The 20,979-nt window shown below is 40.8% G+C and overlaps 1 protein-coding gene across 2 annotated transcripts in view; it reads left to right on the top strand.

Annotated features, from left to right (window-relative positions):
• Positions 1–18,940, top strand: part of SHC4 (SHC adaptor protein 4) — a 28,144-nt gene extending 9,204 nt beyond the window's left edge. For both annotated transcript variants that reach the window (XM_066196426.1, XM_066196425.1), the window contains 10 exons: positions 5,125–5,188; positions 6,053–6,172; positions 7,238–7,291; positions 9,672–9,723; positions 10,073–10,199; positions 12,203–12,380; positions 13,687–13,747; positions 15,121–15,300; positions 16,771–17,024; positions 17,723–18,940. In XM_066196426.1, the coding sequence (XP_066052523.1) occupies positions 5,125–5,188; positions 6,053–6,172; positions 7,238–7,291; positions 9,672–9,723; positions 10,073–10,199; positions 12,203–12,380; positions 13,687–13,747; positions 15,121–15,300; positions 16,771–17,024; positions 17,723–17,878 (1,246 nt within the window). In that variant the 3' untranslated portion in view covers positions 17,879–18,940. The remainder of the gene's footprint in view (positions 1–5,124; positions 5,189–6,052; positions 6,173–7,237; positions 7,292–9,671; positions 9,724–10,072; positions 10,200–12,202; positions 12,381–13,686; positions 13,748–15,120; positions 15,301–16,770; positions 17,025–17,722) is intronic.
• The last annotated feature ends 2,039 nt before the right edge of the window (positions 18,941–20,979 follow it).

Raw genomic sequence — 20,979 nt, 5'->3', positions numbered from 1 at the left:
CGTGGTGCTGCGATGTGCTCACAGTCCAGCAGTCAGGACTAGTGCCCGGCCAGGCAGCCCCAGCAGCCACCCAACAGCTTTTTGGAGAGGTGGGTGGGTGCAGGTTATCTTGACCTGGCCTTAGACATGATCCCTTGTCCTCTCAGCTGTTTTTCTGGCATAGTTTGTGCTGAGGATGCCAGGGATGTGGTTGAGGCTTCCTGTGCCTGCCCAGCTCATCCTGCTGGAGGGAGATTTTCAGATGCTGTTTTGTTTCCTCAAGTTTGTATCCAAAAAGCCATGAAGGAAGGAAAACAAGATGAAGGGATTAGTGTTACATTTATACCTGTTGGCTCCCAGACGTACCAGCTGAAAGGAACTGAAAACCATGAGTCCTTAAATGCCTATAGACTTCACTTGAAAGCTGTCTTTCTTGTTTTATACTCAAAACCAGCAGTTGTTGACATTTATAACTGGTATAAGCACACATTCACCCAGTTCCTGCATGTGTGTATGAAGAAGTGCCTGAGATAGCAATATACTTCCCTCAGGCAAATCCTTTACAGACCAAGGAAAGCCATGTAATGCACCCAGCCCAGGCCACTGTGTTCTTCACAGCTCAGCCAGAGGGCGAGGTTATCTCCTGTTTGCAAGAGGTGTGTGTGCTGCTGTGCTGACAGAACAGAGCTTTGGATGGTTTGTCTGGAAATAATGAATATGAATTACTGCATGACAAGAGCTTGCCAACTTAAAATAGGGCCAGATAGTAAGGTTTTGTTAAGCAGAACTATGTCAAAACTTAACAATGGAAATATTTCCATCACCTAAAAAAAATTCCACTGCTGACCTTAACAGGCTCTTTTGTGCATGAGAAATTCAAAACTTAAACTGTTTGCAAACCAAATGCTGGAGTGCTGAGCTCACACATGCAGACTTTAAAGTTCGATCGATGACAAGCTGACTGGAGCAAAGATAACATTGATTATTCCCCCATTGTTCTCTCGGGGGAGTAAGTTTATAGACACATGCACAATGCACCAACCAAGGAGCTGCTGGAAATTATCCCATTTTAACCATGCCTGTTATCTGAATTGGGGTAAAAAATATTTTTACTTTGATGGCATTTCACTAAACAAAGAGGTATCTTCTCTTTTAAAGTGATGTAGAAAGGGTCTCTAGCTATGTCTGTGCCCTGCCTTGCTTTATGTGTATGTGCATTCTTAGTTATCTCATGGTATCTAAAACTGAAGATATTATTTACCTACCTCATGAATGTTGGAAAGATCAACAAACTCACATTTGCCGAAATGTGATGAGGAGTCTAAAGATATGAACATGAGGATTTACTTTCTGTTTTCTTGCTGGGCTTGCATTTTCAGTTGCTTGGCCGGTACATGGTCAGGGAAGGCAGCAAGTGGCCTCTCTGGTGCTATGAATGACCACGGGATGCAGAGGTGCTGTGTGGCCAAATGACCACAGTGCAGCAAGAGAAGGGCCAGGCACTGAGGTGCTATTTACCCTCGGTGGCTGTGGGGTGAGGAGGTTGGCAGAGGAGATTCCACTGCAAGTTTTCCAGCTCTCTGCTGTTGCCTGCCCATACCTGACTTGTTCTTAGGGACATCCCTCCCACTTTGCAGAAATCTGTGATCTCAAACTCCCTGTAGATGACAAAAGCAACACCAAAAATAACAATAAGCATAACGGATTCTTCTGCTTGAGGGTCTTCGTATTTTTTTTGCACAGGTTAGCCTGTGTTTGCTGCTCTGGATGCCAGATGTGTTTGGCTTGTCACCCATCTTCTGTGGCAGGTCCTGCCTTTGCTGGACCCTGATGTGTGCTTCTCTTGTCCAGCCCTTCAGCTCTTTTCCTCTTACACATTTCCCACTTCTGTTAAATCAATCTGGTTATTAGTCATCAAATTTGGGCATTTCTGGGAAAAACGATTCTGTATCTTGGATTGGGGCATTAACTTGCAAACTCAAAAGTGGTCAGGCAGTGAGGGGTGTCTGAAATGTGCAGCCAGGGAGGGCTGCTGGAAGAAGGCTGACTTTGTTTGGAAGATTAATTTCAACTTTGTTGAGCCACATAATCCCTTTCTGTTACATAGTGTAGGCAGGGCCCTAGATGCTTAAAAGCAAATCCTCAACAGCATGCTTGCTTGCTTACATCAGCCCATCTTTCGTCTTTTATTCTCCTTTTGGGGGAACAATAAACAAAGTGCCTTAGTGTTACTGCCCACAGGCGCTCTCCCACATGGGCACGCTCTGGGAGCAGCAGGAGCTGTGTCTGCCACAGGTTTCACTCCAGGGCTGCAGATCCAGAGAAAACCTGTGGACCGTACTCCTGAGCAGGTCTTGGGAAAAAAAAAAAAAGAAAAAAAAAAGAAAAAAAAAAAAGAAAAAAAGAAGAAAAGAAAAGAAAAGAAAAGAAAAGAAAAGAAAAGAAAAGAAAAGAAAAGAAAAGAAAAGAAAAGAAAAGAAAAGAAAAGAAAAGAAAAGAAAAGAAAAGAAAAGAAAAGAAAAGAAGCTGGTTTAAGGGCTTATGGGTGCCAAAAATGGGTCACTCATTTCAGTTTATCATGAGTGCATCCCGAGTTTCTTTTCTTCCTAGTGTATGGTGCAGTTTTTAGTTTGTGGAAATGACTGCAGGTAGGAAGTGTTCAGTTGTAGCAGCAGGTGTTACCAAACTCCTGCTTTTCACACCTTTAAAATAATATTTGTAAAGTTTTGTTAGATCGCTTGGAAAATCACCCAGAGGCATGCAGCAAGAAATGTCTGTACGACTATTTCCCCTGACAAAGAGAGGTAGTAGAAACTATTAAGTAGAAATGGTTTGCTACTTTTTGGTTCCTTTTTACTGGACAGTTGGTTAAGAGCATGGTGAAGTGGGCAGCCACTGGCTTGTACAAGAACAATCTCTGTGGCTGGCAACTCTGCCTACAACTCTTGATTTCACATGAACTGCCTGACATGTGCAAGAACTCATTTGTCACCAAAAGAGACAACTGGCCTGTTTTTCCAATTTGTTCTGTATCTGGTTTTCTTTCTAGGTAAGGCTAGACTTGAAGGCTCCAAGTAGCCTTAATGTCTTGGCTCTGATTTTAATTTCCTTTAATATTGAATGAGAAGATGAGTTCTCATTTTCCAAGTTGATTATTGGAATCTGCAAGATCATCCTGCAGGATGGCTTCCTCTATTTTTTTTTTTTTTTTTAATGTTTTGCCTTCCTCTTGGTAACAGCCAAATAAGACAGGAGCTAACCAAGAAGGGTATCAGGAATTTGCTTTAAAACACCTTTTCAGTTGTGTAGGGGGAAGAACTTTGCTTTTAAATGCTAAGAGGGGTCAGTGTTTAAAAGGGTGGGTTTCTGACCCATCTTGTACAGCCCACAATGAGGCTCCTTTACTTCCCTGCTGTTTTCACTCAGAAAATATTAATTATATTTGCTGTGGCTGAGGTCTCCATTCATTTGACAGCATCCAGGTTGAATTTCTCAGGGCGTTCCCTGGCAGGAAGGCTCAATGTATACCACTGATCTTCAAGCACACAGCCCACTGGTGTGGCAGTGTGTGGGGCACTGAGCAGCAGTGCTGGGGTTCACCAGAGCTGGGCTGGCTTTGCTTCCTCTCCCATCTGCAGGGTCCTGGGGGACCACACTCCTCACTGGGCATCTCTGCTTCATGGGATGTACCTGGCTGGAGCCTCTTGTCATTGTGTGGTCCCCTGATACTTTTCAGCCCTTCTGAACCAAAAATTTCTCAGGAGGTGAAAGCCAGTGGTGTTTTCTTCCCACACACACGCTGGGATCTGGAAACAGATAAAGTTTCCCAACCAGCTCGTTTCCTGATTAGCTCTTTGGATAATAATTCAATGATACAAACAAATAATTAAACAAACTCCCTTCCCCTTTAGAACCAAACAAAATCCCAGCCTTGGAAGATAAGTCTGAATTCAGCCACAAGAGAAAGGCTGAGGCTTGAAGTGCCCAATATGGGACCCTAAGGCTGAGAAGATGACAGGCCCTGTGGCACAGGGCCAGGGCAGCTGGGAGACGCCGGGGCTGTGGCTCCAACTGGGATGTCCAGGCAAGGTTATGGAAACTTGCTGAGCACATCCCAGCCCAGTAAGGCACCATTTTCCTGTTGACTTCAAAGCAGTAAGTATCAGTGAGGAAAGGCCTGTAACTGCCAGCAGAAAGGTTTTTCCCCCAGCTGCTGTGCTAACCTTGACCAGGGCCGTCAGTGCTGCACTCTATGTCCAAACCAGTCACTTGCCTGAGCAAAGGCCAGAATTTGCCTTGTTCAAGTGTGGAAAATAGGCACAGCACAGCACTCAGTTATCTTGTGTGTGATTTATCTTTGATCTAGAAATGAGCACTGTGTGTGCTTTATGCCTTACCCTTCTGCTGTCTGAACTGAGAGGAACCTGCAGAGGGGAATGGGTGGCTAGAGGGAAGGTCTAGTTTGGGAAATTCCTACCAGAGATGGAAAAATATGGACTGATAGCACTGAAAAGAACTGGAGAAGCTGATTATACATCGCCACCCCTCCACACTGTTGTTTGGGTTATCATGGTTTTTGGTTTCGGTTCTGGTTTTTTGGGTTTTTTTTGAGGGGGGTGTTATTTTGGTTTTTTGGGGTTTTGTTTTTTTTTTTGGAACATAAATCCCAAACCACAGAAAGTCAATCAGAGCACCCAGCTGGGCTCACTTGGCATATACCTGCTGTGCTAAATAGGAAGGACTAAGCAGGGAGGAGCCCCTCCTGTCAAGCAAGAGACCTATCAGCCATACTGAGAAAAAAGGCTTTGAAGGTATTAGGTAGTTTGTCTTGTGGTTAGTTACATTTGAATGGTTTTTTTATTAAAGAAATTTTCATAAGGCAAAACTGATGTGTTTGATGAGGAAAAAGAATCAATCCAAACCAGGCTGCTGAATCACTGTATTTTGTTAAACAGTCCTATTGGGTTGTTTTTTTCTTTTTAATGGTAGGAGGAAGGAAGAAAGAAAAACAACCGTGAAAGACCTTCCAGAAGATTTAAGAGTTTATAAGTGGGCCGATAACAATAAATTGCAGGGTTGCTGGCTCTGTTACAGATGGTGCATGTGAAATGATCCAACAGTTGGTGCTGTATTTTTTATTTGCAGGGAAGCAATAAGCCGACTGTGTGAAGCTGTGTCGGGTACAAATGGAGCTATAAAAAAGCGGAAGGTAAATCCTGTTTTAGCTCAGCAATTATTTTTCTATATCTGCTTTTGATAAGCTGGATACATGATTCCCTAACAGGCTTCAGTCCATGCTGGAATTAGGGCATATTAACCCATCTGAACTCAGCCTGGATAACATGGAAGTGCTGGTAGCAGGGTGTTTAGCCTGTTTGGTTTGGGGCTAAGGCTATGCCCTACTTAATTTTTCTCAGAATTAATGCTTTGCCCAGTTCCTGCTCCTACCACCCCTTGCAGTGCGTGGTGCTTTACAAGTTTTAGGCTTTGACTACTAAATTATTGAAATTGGATTTTTTTTTTTTTGGAAGTTTATCTGCTGCTTATTTAAATATACAAAAAATGAAACAACTGAAATGGCAGTGTTAGTATTTTATTAAGTAACTGGGATGCAATGAGGGGCAACATCACTGGTTACTGTTGAGTTGTGTCCAGCAGAACTTACTGATTTTCTTCTGTAACTGTGGAGCTCAAGAGGAATGAACTTGCCCCTGAAAAAAGAATACATGAGAGAATTTCTTGCTTTACCCAGAAACACTTCATCCTCCGTAAACAAAGAAGAGCTCAGAAAGAAAATTGCACGTTCTGAATTACTGAGCCAGCTATAACATTTAGCTCACTGGGATTTTTATTTAAAACTTTTTTTTTTCCATTATTGACATAAAACCCATTCCTAGCAGTATTGCATTCAGAGCTGATGTTTGTTAGAAGATCTATTTGCGTTTGATCAAGCCATTATCCTTGCTCCATTGAAAGTCTCAATAAGATACCGTAAAAGCTCCTTGACTTTGATATGCTTCTGCCCCTCACAGACTGGGCTGACAGCCTCTTTCTTTTGTTTCTTTGTTCAAAGCCTCCAGTGAAGTTTCTGTCTTCTGTACTTGGCAAAAGCAATCTTCAGTTTTCTGGCATGAATATAAAGCTGACCATTTCAACAAGCAGCCTCACTTTGATTAATGCTGACACACAGCAGGTAGGATACATGTAACAGTGTCCTTTTCTCCATGCTACAGTTTTCTCCTCCTTTGTGGCTTCTGAGGGAAGGCTGTGCCCTCCAAAGGGAAAGCAGCACCCTTTAGCAGACCTGTGCATGCCTGGTGAAGCTGAATTACATGACACCTCTGAATTTAAAAATGAAAGCACTTTGGAGAAATTGACATACAGCACAGGTCCTTTTTGTTCATGATGGTGTGTTCCATGGGGAGGGATCCTTGAGCACTTGGTAAACTGTTTCTCTGGGTGTGTTTGCCTGTAACATGCCTAATAAACAAGGGACTAGTCCTGACTGTAGTTTCTGACAAGTCCTAGGAGGAAAAAAAAAATTGATATAGATATTAAGTCAGAGCTCGGCTTTGCTGTCCTTCATATTTTACAGCTGGATAGTACAAGTGTACAATCAGTTATACTGTGTGAAGTCTCTAGGCTCCATTGAGGTGTGTTCCTGAGAGCCTGGGTTTGCTTGGAACTGGGCTATGCTCCCTTCCTTCTTGGCAGATATGATAAGGTTCTTTGTCCTGCCCACCTAATTCCTCCCTCGGATGTTGGTATCAGCCCTGAGTGATCTCACCCTGGACCAGCAGCAGGTTTTGCTCCAGGCTGGAGCAGGGGAATATCAGGGAGTCATTTCGGCTCACTGGCCCTGAGGAATGCTGCACTGAGCTGGTGCCATGCTGAGCATCAAGGAGCCCTTAGGAGTTGGTCTGTAGTGCAGAGGTCTCCTGTCCATTGCACATCTGTTCCACAAGGGGATTAAGACACCAGGTTTCCCTTCCTTTTGGGTACAGTTAGAAGTTGGTGGTTGAATTAATTCTGAAGACCCTTTAAGGAAGATTACTCAGGGATCTAGACATTGCTAAACACGAATGGGCAGTCTCAAAAATATTCCTATTTTTATCTCCTTCCTTTCTAAATGATACATGCATAAATTAATAAATGGGATTGTTACCAATTTACATGCTTGTTCTATGAAGACTTATGTTCTGATGTCTTCTAATGTGTGGCCCAAGAGCATGTTTAATTAGTCTATTATGCTTTTCAGATTATTGCCAATCACCACATGCAGTCCATCTCATTTGCTTCTGGAGGTGACCCAGTAAGTATTGATTTATAAAATATACTTCTGCAATTATAATGAACTCACATAACAATATTACCTGCAAATACTTTGCTTCATCCCTTCCTTCCACAAGCACTGAGTACACTGCACTTCTGGATCAGGACCAGTAATACAAGAAAACTGGGGGACTGACATTGAAAAGGAAATGTGGAATAGTGACTCAGTGCATTTTTAATAGATACATACAGTTAACTTTTCTGTTGCCCATCAGTGAACTTCAGTCCATTCAAAAGCCCTCTGACTTGGGGATCTAAAAATAAGAATATGAACATAGGAACTGATTAGTTCATTGGTCCCTGTGATCCAACATCTGTCATAAAAGCCATCAGCACTGGCATCTCTAAATTTTTAGATTCATTTTGACTCAAGCAAGCAGCTCCTATGAGACAGATGTGGCATAACCACCTTCTTCCTGCAGACAGGGCTGTTCTTCCTAGTGCCACAGGCATGCAGTCATGGATGTTTTCAAGTCAAAGGTTTTTAATTCTATTCCAAGCTCTTTACTGCAATGATTGTAAGCAGGAAATGTCATCAATCTGCGTTGGACACATAATTCCTTAGTATGATTTACCTTTTCTTAGTGTTTTTTATATTATTAGCCTGCACTGATCTTGCACAGTGACTTCAGATTTCAGAGGCTACACAGGGCTGGGTTTCTTTAATGGCAGGGCCAGCAAGAGATGTGCATGCACACAGATGTGCTGCTGGAAATGGGCTTGGTGGAGCAGCTGCTGACACTTCTTACTGGGAGGATATGAAAACTAGAGGTATTGCTCATCAGTGGTAACTATAAATCTAGTGGCCCTTCACAGAAGGGGCAATTTTGTTGTCTTTTTCAGGTAATTTTTTTCAAAATTCCGTTTATATTTAAAATGGGAGATAGCTTCCACAGGACCTGTCTTTCCACCTGCCCCACATTCAGGGTCTAAGTGAAGTTCAGTGTTGCTCTGGGCTGTGAAGGAGTAGCACTATTCTGCCTGATAATTAAGTCTATTCTGGCTTTGTTTTAAAGCAAAATCATCCAGACATCTACATAAATATTAAAAAGACATAAAAAACAGCAGGTACTGCTCCAGTTACTTTAGTTTCTAGTCACTCCCTAGATCTGATTTATTTTAAAATACCTATCCTAAAATATTTATGAACTAAAAGAAAAACTTGAAAGGAAAAGAAAGGAAATTGAGTTCACTAGATGCATAAGAAATATTTAGCTTGCTTTGTTTTAATGATATTAACTTGAGAGATTTAAATATCTATCTATCGATCTATCTATATATATCTATCTAGGACAAGTTCTGCTGGCCCTAAGACCTGCCTCTTGTGTCATTCATTGTGAATTATTAAATGATTGTTCTTGTGCATATTGCAAATGGGGCCCTGTTTCCTGCCAGCTGATTGCATCTTCTCTCAAGAGAGCCATGCCTTTAAGCTGTGAATTGCATTTTCCCTGTCGCACCTTCAAGATCCAAAATAACAAAATGTATCTTTAATAATTAAAAGAATGTTATTCATTACCTCACCAATTTGACTATAACACTGAATTATCGAGCCACTCTTTGCTTTTGCGGTATCATTAGAAATGTTAATTTTTCTATTCCAGTTCCCTTTTCAGTTTGACTAGAAAAAGAGGATTATTTCACTGCTGGCTAGAAAGAGAATCACAAACAGAAAACTGATTATACTGAGGTTGTCTGATCTCAGCAGCAGCTTTGAGATCCAGGGTAATTTAACCTGATTGCAGCCAGACTAAAATTGGGCAGGAGCAATTGAGATCAGATACCCATTTTATTCTGTGTAATTTTAAAGTTTAATTTTCTCTAAGATGAGAAACTTCAAAACTCAATCTTATTGCTATAAATTGGGAACATTGGAAACTTGTTCTTTGCAGTATATTAGCACTATTTTATCTTCCACTGATTCTGGTAAGGACTGTCCCAGCCAAAAGCTGTGACCAGGAGTCACACAGCCCTGATGTGTTACACAGGAAAGGCTGCGAGCTCCATGGGAGCAGTGGAAGGAGCAGCGCTACCTGCTGGTGAGGCACCAGTTTTGTTTCTACTCCTGTTGCAGAGCTGGAATTGAATACATGGTTTATTAAAGACCCAAAGAATGCCAAATGGTCTAGTGCATTTTTTAGAAGAAAAAGAATATGGGACAATTACTGTGTTGATATCCACCGGTGTGTCACTGATGTTTTCCTTGGCTCACTTTGCTAGTACCTGTGGTTGTTTTTCCCTGAAAGAAGCGTGCATTTTAAAGCTAAAAATGTATCTGTCTATATGCAATTGCTGTGCTGTGGTGGTAGTTTTGTTCATAATTACAATGTTCAGAACATTTGTTGTCTTCTTTCCTGTAGGATACAACAGACTACGTGGCATATGTAGCAAAAGACCCTGTTAATCAGAGAGGTATTGAAACGAGTTTCCAGTTTTTATGTGTGTTTATGTGACTGCTTTATTTTTATTTAAGAAGGAATTGTTTGAGTTTTAAAATAAGGAAGCTACTGAACAGCTCAATATTCTGTACAATTTCTGGATTTGCTGTACGTATGGGGTAATAGTATGCAGGCTGTGGCTTTAAATGCCATGTTCTTTGTGCAATGAAGTGGCAATCTGCAGGTCAGACTAAAGCTGTACAAGCTGCTGGCTCCATGAAGGGGTAGGAGCCTTGTTTATCTGCCATAAGCAATATAGCTTGAGTCTCTACTTTCTGGTATAAACTGCATTCACTTAATTAAAGTAAGGTGTCTCCTTTCAGCATGCCACATCCTGGAATGTCCCAATGGGATGGCACAGGAGGTGATCAACACCATAGGACAGGCTTTTGAGCTCCGGTTCAGACAGTACCTGAAGAACCCATCTAGCCTGGTTACATCTAATGAAAGGTCAGCACATTCTCAGTCACTTAACTGGCAGTTTCCTTCTCTTTAGCACTTTTCAGGAAAACAATACACTACAAAGAGTGATCCATAAGTAAGATGCTTTGAATATGCTTTCTGGACATAGGATAATTCTAATATATGCCTGAATGTGCAGCATATAAGATACCAAAATTAGCTCATTCCAGTGAACTCCATTGATTTTTGCGACATTTGTACAGGTGCTGAACACAGAATTAAGCTGTATTGTTCCTTAGACAAAGCGGCCTTATTTTAAGTCATGCAAGTTGAACAAATGTTCAAATTACTCTGCCCAAGAAAGTTCAGGTCTATAAATAGCAGACACACATACACACACAGAGACTGAGCTCAGTCCTGACCTGTGCCAAGTTTAAGCTTGCGGCAGCTGTGGAAAGTGTGTGGTGGGGAGAAAAGCCATTTTAATTCACCTTTCTGCTGTTCTGCTCGTGTCCTGGCAGCAGCCTCAGTTTTCACCTGGCATGACTTACATCAGCATCATGAACTGAAATAAACACAGCCACCACCTGGCATGTTAAAGTGTGAAGCCCTGTCCTCTGCACATTGCCCGAAATACAGGGCCTAGATTAGTTTCTGGACCACAATTCCCCATTTCAATTACCCTTCTTCCACTGCACTGGGGACACAATTCTTGCTCTAATTTATGGCTCTCCTCACAGATTAGCCATGCCTATTTTTCTCAGGCTTCTTTTTACTGTAACACCAAATTTGATTGCCTGCAACTTCTCAAGAGTAGGTAAAGCTGTGGCACTGCTTACCTGCACCCTGAGCACAGGAGTCCTGAACAGGCAGTGTCACTGGAACAGGACCTAATGCATCACAGCAGAGCTGGTTTTATTACTTAAATGAAACTCCAGTTTATATTTATTTCAATGTATATGGTTGTTCTTGCCATTCCACTGCTGAAACTGCTCTGTTTCTCCTGGGGAAGATAACCAGAGAAGAAGGCTTTCTTTCCTATGAAACCCTGCTAGGTTATGTCACAAGTAGCCTAGGAGCAGGGAGAAATGGAAGAGGGTAATTAGATTTCCTCCTTGAGCATAACCCACAGCCAGCCTCGGAGAACGGTCCTCGGGCAGAGGAGTCGGATATTGCTGTGTGAATGAGTCACTCCCTTGCAAACTACTATGAATCACATAATCAAATACTTGCACTGCATATCACATAATCAACTACTTGAACTTTATCTCTTTCCTGCTCATGGCCTTTTATCCAATTATACTCTTGTTAATCAGAGAAGTAAGATTGAGATGAGTTTTTTTTTTATTTTGGGACCGGAGACAGTACAGGAAGCACCTAGTTGTTTTGCAGTGTATCAGCTGTACATTTAAACTATCATCATTCTGGTTTAGCTCAAAAAAACCCCATTCTGTGCTCTTTGTCATGTCATTCAGTGTTCCCTTCAAGCTGAAGAAGAATATTGATTGTGGTTATTAAAATCAGGGTAAATGCCACTGAGGAGAGCTCCTTCTTTTTTTCTTTTTAGCAATATTTGATTTTTCTAAAAGTGTTGCAGGCTTGTCTGACTAAATGCCATGAGGTTTTAGTTTTTCTCCTGAAGTCTGGCTGCCCCTCAGCAATCTCTAAATTTATAGAGTTCACTCAAGAAACCACAAGAATTACTTTTATGGTCAACATTTTGGATACCTTAATGAACAATGTATTTGAATTCTTTAAAGTTTCAGTTGTTGCCTCTTACCTTTTCTTTGACTTGAAAATACATCTGGGCTGCCTGGTGCTAATGAAATGACTGTACCTCCCTTTACCCCAAACTGTCGTGACTATTTTTAATCAGGAAGAAGTAACTGGAAAAACAAACAGCCCTGAAAGTTCCGGCCCAAAGCCCTTTACAGCCTCCATATGGTGGATCTGTGTATTGTGCATTGTGCAGACGCTGGGGATGTTTGCCTACACTCGAAAGCAATTGATTACATCAGAAGCTTCATTTTTTTCCCCCGTATATTTTTCAGCGAGGCAGCAAATGCTAATGGATCAGCTGGGAATTCACAGGAGAGGGAGGATCATGAATATTACAACGAAATTCCAGGGAAGGAGCCTCCCACGGGTGGAGTGTTAGACATGCGAATGAAAGTGCAGACAGACCAAAGGGCTAAGTGTCCTGTCCAGTGCAAAAAGCAGTATTGCTCAGTAAGTACAGCTTCTGCTGGGATAAATATTCGCTGCCAATTATGGGAATGAATAATAAAATGTTTCTGTGGTGTTAAAGCATGGCATTAACATCAGAACCAGGTCCTGATTATCCTGGGAAATGGTTTTTTTTAGGCTAGATTTAATGATGCTTAGTACATAATTGAATCCCAAAGCACTTTCTGAATATTAACTGGTTTGTCCTTAGAGTACTTTCAGGAGACCAAGTAATATTCCCTTGTTCACTCATTAGCTCTGAGAAGAAAATAGATACCAATTTAAATGTCTTGTTGGAGAGAACATCTGCAAAATCTGGGACCTCCTGGCTCCTGATTCTGTGATCTAATAAATATTTCATCCTGTCCATTATGCTCTACAACTTATACATACAACATTGACTGATTGCAATATATATACAATATTCATTACTCTTGGATTGTTTCAAGAAGGTCTGTTAAATCAGCAAAAGATATCTGTGGCTCTTGTGTGGAATAGTGGGAAATAAAAACCAGTCAGGGAGTAAAACAAGCCAAGTTCAGACTGTCTGCATAGATTTCAGAGCCTGCTGAGCAAGGCCTTGGGAGCACCATCCTTTCCCCACACAGGAAAGAAGGCACCACCACTTCTCAGAGGGAGCACACTCAGATGTGCCTGCTGGAATCCACGTGGCTCTGTCTAAAAAGTTGCTGCTCCCAAGTGTTATTTTTGTTTGGTGTCAACTGCTCCCAGGCTGCTGCGTGTTCCTGTGCTCCATCCATTTTTTTGCTAACATGAACAATACTCTGCATATCAGGTCCCCACCTCCCCAACAGTTCTCTAATTCTAAAAATGTTTTACTATATCCAGAGTTTGCTCTTGATTCTCAGCAGTGTTGTTGCAAGGAGTTTGCCTGCACATAAATACAAATACCTTTTTCCCATGGGGTATTACTTTTTCGTTTTCCTTTCTCTTTCAGTGCTGCTCAGAGAATTTAGTAACCATATCACTTTCAAACCATGATACCTGTAGCTGATTTTATGAGGGACATTTATAAGGAAATCTGAGGTTTCTTACCTAGGAGTTATACTGTATATATACTAAACATTAGATCCTTAACTCAGCAGTTATTTGAGGTTGGAGTCCAGACATGAGATCTGAAGAAAGAAGAGTATCAGTGTGAAATATTATTTGAGGAGATGGAAATTTTTTTGTATAGAACATGTTAAATTAACTGTATGTCTATTAACTAATGCATGGATGTTTTGAAGTTATCTGAGTTTTTCTAGGGGACTACTTTATGTGACCGATTTCAAATTTTTTTCTGCAGACAGGCAGCCCAACCTTCATCAATATATATGAAAATTGTCCAGAAGAAAACAAAACTGTGGGTATGTACTCTCTTTTCCTTCTCATGCATATGCAGAATTAGTCAGGGCAGGCTGCCTGGAAGAGCTGCCCCTTGGCTTTCAATACAATGGTGAAAAGTGTTCTGCTTAGTGGGTCATTTTTAGTTCCCTAGACGAAGGGCAGACAAAAAAGCCTTACAGCTTTTCTAAAGGCCACTAATCTATCTTCATGTCTGCTGGCAGACTTACTCATTTTACTTCTCATGATACTGTACAGTAGCTCTTTGTTTTTTTTTTTATTCTCTTTCATACTCTTTGTTGTTTTATTCCCTTTCTTGATACCATTTGAAAAAGGAAGATACTTCATTACTTATCAGTCTCTGAATATATCCCTTTTCCTACAAATGCTCAATGAGATCCAAAGTATCAGCATGGAGTTGTTCCAACAGAGCCTGGCCCCTTGGTTCCAGCATCCCTGGTTTCTCAGTGTGACTGTGTCCTTCCTCTGCCTCTAGGCAGCTTTGTGTCCAAGATCAATTTGCCTTTAGCAAAACTTGCTCTCAGGGACCCCAGGAGATCATCAGCCTCCATCCCTTTCTGGACTTCCTTTGCCACAGCTGATGCCCTGAGCGCATTTCCTCAGCTCCTTTCCTTCACTGCACAATGAGGTCCTTTCTGAATTTCCACCTGCACAGCTCTGAAGTGATCCATTACATTGTCTGCAGGGGATACTTCAGTTTCTTGTGTTATTTCCAATTCAAGGAAAGGAGAATCAAATGGTTTCTACAAAGAGAGGGTGAACAAATAAAAGAGTGAATGAATAGATCTATGAATAAAACGTTTGTTGAAGAGCAAAAATATGCCTGCTATTTGGCTAGCTGAAGTGCTATTATTTTCATACCCTGCAGGGGATATTCTGTTAGCCTGTTCCTAGGCTTGGATCCTAACCTGACAGATGTGGTTTTGGCTCTCCAGGCCAAGCCTCAAAGCACCAATCTCCTCCATCTCTCCTTTCTCCACTAGAACAGCAAGAGAAAGAATGGCTCAGCTTCCCACAAGCTCTTTTTGTGGTGCAGAGGGGAAGGAAAAGGTTTTGCAACAAATAACATATATGGGTTTTGTTTCTGTGGAGGCATATGTATTAATTTCTTTCCAGTCCGTGGGGGGTTCACTGCTGACATTGACTGGAGCAGAACTGAACCAGTCCAGAACATTTCTGAAAACTTCATTCTAATTCATTTTGGACCTCATGCCTTCTAGATGTATGGAAAAATAAGTTCATATGCATTTTTCTTTTCCTTCTGAATTACTTTAGTGGGCTATAAAGAAGAACATCGTTCCTATTTCAGCTTTTACAGTTACTTAAAGCTGAGTTTAAAAAAAGCAAATCTGTGCATACTATATACTAATTGCAGGTAATTGTGATGAGAGATCACAGAAGACAACAAAAGAGGCAACCTCATTGAAACCTGCCTACAAAGCAGATCTCTTTGATGATCCATGTTACATCAACACTCAGTCCCTGCAGTCTGCGGCCTGTGCAGCCCGAGGTCCAGCAGCAGCACAGATCCCTGGGAGCCCTCTGCGCCAGGCCAGTAGGTTCCCATTGCAATGCCATTCCTGTCTAAGCACTGGAAGGAGGGGGGCTTCTCATCTCTCTGCATGGAGAAAGACTTGGGTTTCCCATAAGAAATACAGAAAAGGTGGGGGGAAGAAATCTATCCTGGTTGTTCTTTTCCCTTGTTAGATTCAAGAGAAAGGGGATTAAAGAGCAAAAGTAGTGATGGTAAACAAGCAGAGTAACCTTTCATCTTCTGTAGTTGATTGATGACAATGAATAGAGTGCCACAGGTATTTAAAAGCGAGTCTCTAGGATGTTCTGAGCTTGGGACTGCACATTGCCTCAAGGAAGAGGGTTCTCCTGTATGTTCAAGGTCTCAATCACTCTAAGGTGGAACTGGCCTCAGATGCCTTTGCTTCACAGGCAGGAGCATGGAAGAATAAAGTGGGGTTATTGTGACTGTGTTTTCTCCGTTCTTCCATAAATGACCATTGAACCTCATCCAATAATTTCTAAATCAAACTATTTGATCTGTGGTATCAATTAAATGTATGTCAAAACTTGATTTATGGACTCAAAGTGGTGGATATCCATTAAATGATTATATAGTTGCTACTGATTGTCCTTATTATTGAATATACTTTATTAGCCTTGCCTTTTATGGTTTCCCACTGAGTGTTTTCTCTGTCAGAAATGATCCACACAAGAAAGTGGAAAAAGGACTGGACAATAAAGGAAACACAATAAAGAAATCTGTGACCATTGAGACACTTCCAACTTGGGACTGTATCATGCACTAAAAGGAGCTGCCTATATCCTGAGGAGCCTTAGGTTGCACAATTCCATTGAAGAAGTGGTATCCTCTTATTTTCCTTAGAAGAATCCTGCCTGTGAATCATTTGCAGTCTGACTGGCTATATCCCAAACCACCCAGTTTTTTTAGTACATTTGGTAATTGTTCGGTTTTTTAACAGCAAATGCATCATGCTGTAATCCTTCCCTTCTGGCTAGATTGGCTATGTTGTCTTACATTCCTGCACATAGCTGGAGCCACTCAACATGACTCTCCCAATGGTCTGTGACAATCTTCAGAGCTTGTTAAGGAAGACAGAAAAACAAGATTATAAGGGGGGGAAAAAAAAGCCAAAAAGCCAACAAAAATCTTGGTTTTACATGGAAAATTTGACTTTTTCATACAAAGAAATATAACCCCAAACCAGTACAGCATCAGAGAAATTCCTGTTTCTAATCCCTGTTGCCTAGCGACCAAAGGCTTTCCCATCTAAGGTAGGGGAAGAGGTGGTGTGATAATCTTGCCTAATGCACTGGAGGGTCGTGAGCATTCATGTGTGCATATTCTTACAGTCTGTAAGGTTGGTTTGATCACAGCTTCAAGACTGAATCATTTCAATTTTTAAAAAGCTATTAAAAATATTGGATTTCATCCTTTTAAGATGAAGTTTTAGGTGAAGTGTCCAATACATTCCCTTTCATTTCATTTTAGAGTTACCGGAACCTGTTCAGCAGAGTGCCACAAGCAACACAGCTGGTCTCTGTGTTCTGCCACAAATAAAGCAACAGCTAAAGAATGAAGATTGTTACCATGGCAAATTGAACAGGAAAGCAGCAGAGAGCCTCTTAGTCAATGATGGGGATTTTCTGGTACGAGAGAGCACAACGTCACCTGGTCAGTATGTCCTCAGTGGACTTCAGGGAGGGCAGGCAAAGCATCTACTCTTGGTGGATCCTGAGGGCAAGGTATGAATATTTCATATAATGAAATTCCAGTGCTGTTCAGATATTTCAGTCAAAGTGCATGGGTGCATTCCATGAAGTGGAGCAGATTTGATTCCATCCTGGTTAATTTAAATATAGCCAGCGGCTCCAGTAGGTTTGAAAGTTCAACAACTTATAAGCACTGAAGTACCATGGAAGCAGCACTGAGGAACTTAAATACTGTTAGTCCAGGTGCTGGTAATCACTGTATACACTTAACACATCCTTTGAAGTGTTAGTGCTAGAAAAATTAACCCTATCCTTAATTATGAATTTCTGGATACAGAAAAGATTTGTTGTCACTTCAATTTTAATTTCTTCTGCTCAGGGTTAGAAGAGCAGTCTTGAGTGACATTTCTGAGAGAGTAAATGAGAAAAGTAATCCTCAATGGCATTTAGGGAAAAATATCTCCCTTCTGTGGAGGAAAAAAAAAGGTTATTTCATTCCCCTGGGCAGAATCAGCTCAATTTGACATAGAGTCTCTTTGCTTTTCTGCTACTTTTCATGTGAGCTAATGGTGGGTTAAAGGATAGGTCTGAATTGTTGTCTACAGCCTAATGATCCTGCTCAAGTGAGTTCAGTGGCTTAAGTGCCTTTTGACTTTAATGCATTAGGCTCATGTCCAACCAGTTATAAGCACGATCTAACCTTAAATATATTATTTTGCTTCTTCCACTAGGTGAGAACCAAAGACCATATATTTGATAGTGTGGGTCATCTTATTCAGTATCACATGGAAAATAATTTGCCAATCATCTCTTCTGGAAGTGAAGTGAGCTTGAAGCAGCCTGTAAGGAAAGAGAATAATATGGGACACATGCAATATCACAAATAATCCCTTGGATCTCACAAATCCCAAGACAATTCATACCTGAACTTTCTATTATGAAGACAAGTCAAAAAAGTACAGACTGCACTTTCTGCTGCTGTTCCAGAAGAAGCCCTTTTGTGTGTGTATGTATGAATATATGTATATGCGTATATCTATGTAGATCTATAGAGATCAACAAGCATAGTTATATAGATACATATAATCTTAATCTTAACAAAATTACACCTTCAGAATGTGAGATTCATTTGTGAGAAGGTATTTTAGACATGCACAAATGTCACTTTCAAGGTCATACTGAATCAGTAACTATTTAAAAGCACAATTAAAACTCTACATACAAAAGCTCACTTGAAAGAACTGCTGGAACATTAGTATGTGCCTTTTAGCATAGAATTATTGAAACCAATATTATTTATACTGAATTAGTTTTGGGTGGTTAAACAAACATGTCTAAGCTTTTAACTATTTGCCAAAAACAAGTACAATTTGAATATTACTAAAATGTCATCTTTCAATAGACACTAACGATTTCATTTTGCTTGTAACAGCACTTTACTAGCAAGTAACATTTGAAATGAATGGCATTCACAATACAGAAAGGTGGTCCAGTTTCTTAATAATTTTTTGTCACTGTCTGACTACTCAAAGATTTGAGATTATGAACATTTACAAAGTTGAAATTAATATATGTAATATAATTTTGGAATAGAACTTGTTAAGGGACAAGCATGCTAGATCTTAATATTTTTGCCTTGCATATGATTTTACTATTATTATCAATTAATACTGGAAACATCTTTTTAAAGGTAGGCTAAATATATTTTCATTGATTACATAGTTGTTTACAAGCTAGAAAGCTGAACAGAACTAATGATACATTTTGGGAGAAAACTATTTAAAAGATGTTGGAACTTTGCATGTGTCCTTATTCAGTGTTCTTTCCAAAACAAGATAGTTTTCCCCCCTTCACGTAGAGTCCCTTTGTTCCTGAACATGGAAAAATCTTTTAAAAGAAATCTATTCATTGTTTTGCCACAATAAATACTCTAAACATGAACAATCCTATATTCAGAGTGAACAGTGATTTATTTGGCTTCCTGTTGAAGAGACAGTGATTTAATAAGTGACTGAAGAAAGGCAGGGGAGCTTTGGGGTATGAACTGGTAGTCGAGGTGATGGCCTGAGGGAAATTGTGCCTTTAAGACAAGCAATGTCCTCTGGCATGAACAGATAATTCTCTCTGTCTCCCAGCCCACCGGCTCAGTTTCTAAGGCAGACAATTGTTGTGGAGTTCAGCAGTTGCTGGAAATATTGACCATAAAAAAATACATTCTGTTTGCCAGTGTTCATGGTAAATGGGACAGTGTAGTATGAGCTCTAGTAAACAAGAGGAGAGGTCTTATAAAATTATAGAAGACAAGCTTCCTTGGAGGGGAAAATATAATGTAGAGACCACGCTTAGAGCCTACTAGAAAACATCTGTATTTTTATCCTCAGCTAATAGCCATAAAAATACAGTTAATTCTTTGATAATAATATGATTAAACTACTCAATTCCATATACTGAAGCAGTGAGAAGCTTTAAAACATTAGTAGTTGATTTCCTTGCTAATTGTCTGGCATTTTTGATACCCTGAGCCGTCAGGGCTAGCAGCCCAAACTTATGCCCATTCTATCCCATGCAAGGTGCTCACCTGTGAAGGCCTCCAGCAAGAGTTCATGCTGGAGCTTTGTGCCACAGCAAGGACAGCTGGCAAGAAACTGTAACCGGGATATCAACCCCCTGCATAATATCCTTTCTATTCTCACATCTTGTCAAACTTCGGAACGTGCTTGATATGACTGCGGAGCAAGCAATGAAGCAAACCCAGCCACTTCTGTGGCATGTCAAGTGGAGAGAAAGACCTGCTGTTTCGATTTTTGCATCAAAGCTGAGTTTTATGACAAGTCATAGAAGGAAAATGTGCAGAACTCTGCCTCTTTTTTTAGTACAAATGAAAGTTACTCAGGACTTAAATAATAGCATTTGGAGCTGTGATAGTATGAGATCAAAGTTTTTTGACTTTGCCAGTCAAGATGCTGACTCAGGGACTTTTTTCACTTCATCAGTTTTCACCTTACCAGTGAATAAGAACAGCCAGAGCCAGTGTGTGATGTTTGGATCACAGTATAATGCAGTCTGTGTCTCTCTCTTTGAATATCACGAATGTAAAAAGTTTATAAGACCTGAATCTTTGTTCTGATGCTCCTGCATATTTTTTAAGTGTCTGAAGCAGAAATGTGAAGTAAAAAGGAAGGAAAGGGAGATAATTGGGTGCTAGTGCAATACAGAAGTATATCAAAATCTTTTGATGTGAAAGCACATAATCCAACTCATTACAGATAAAATCAAACACAACACATCCATGCATTTTCCTAGAATAAACTACATTCATCCTTAGGTTTTGGGTTTTAGCATTTACATGCCTTCATTTCAGCTACTAATCCTGCTTTTGTGGCCCAGCTGTCTCATGTAAAGTAGTGTCTGCTCCTCTCTGGAAGTCTTAGAAATAATCATGCTAAAAACAGTTGTCTGAATTTTAGAAAGTTTCCAAAATAGTGCTCTTGAGAAACTCCATATGAATTGTCAGACACATTTAAGGCCTTTTTTTGTTCTTGTTTATGTCATTTAATACCTTTGAAAACGATGAGAATTGGTTAATCTCTGTTCGAATGGTTACTAGAATCCTCTGGGAAAAATGGCTGATTTCGCCCACAATGTCACATTTACTAGACATAGCATGTTCGTTCCTTTTCAAACTTCTACAGATTTCACTGAAACACATGAACTGTTCGCTCCCATCAATAAAAATCCTCTAACAAACGACCCACACGTCTCTGCCCCGGGGTCCTTTCCCGCTGTCCGGGCTGAGGGCGAGGCACCAGGTGGGGCTGTTACAAACGGAACCAACTCCTCGTCGGAATTGCTTCCTGCCGTGACTCTGCGCAAGAAATCTTGTTCCTTCTGAGGACGTTTCATTCTTTCAAGAGGGTAAGCTCCCGCAGCAGAGCGGGTTCCCGAGCACCCAAGCGAAGGCTGCCTGGGGAAGGCGCTCGGACAGGAG

Source organism: Chamaea fasciata, unplaced genomic scaffold (assembly GCF_029207755.1).
Source record: "Chamaea fasciata isolate MVZ Bird 193981 ecotype frontalis unplaced genomic scaffold, bChaFas1.0.hap1 SCAF_14, whole genome shotgun sequence".
In the NCBI taxonomy this organism is placed as follows: Eukaryota; Metazoa; Chordata; class Aves; order Passeriformes; family Sylviidae; genus Chamaea; species Chamaea fasciata.
The sequence above is the reverse complement of the archived record's forward strand: the minus strand, read 5'-3'. Positions and strand labels throughout refer to the sequence as shown.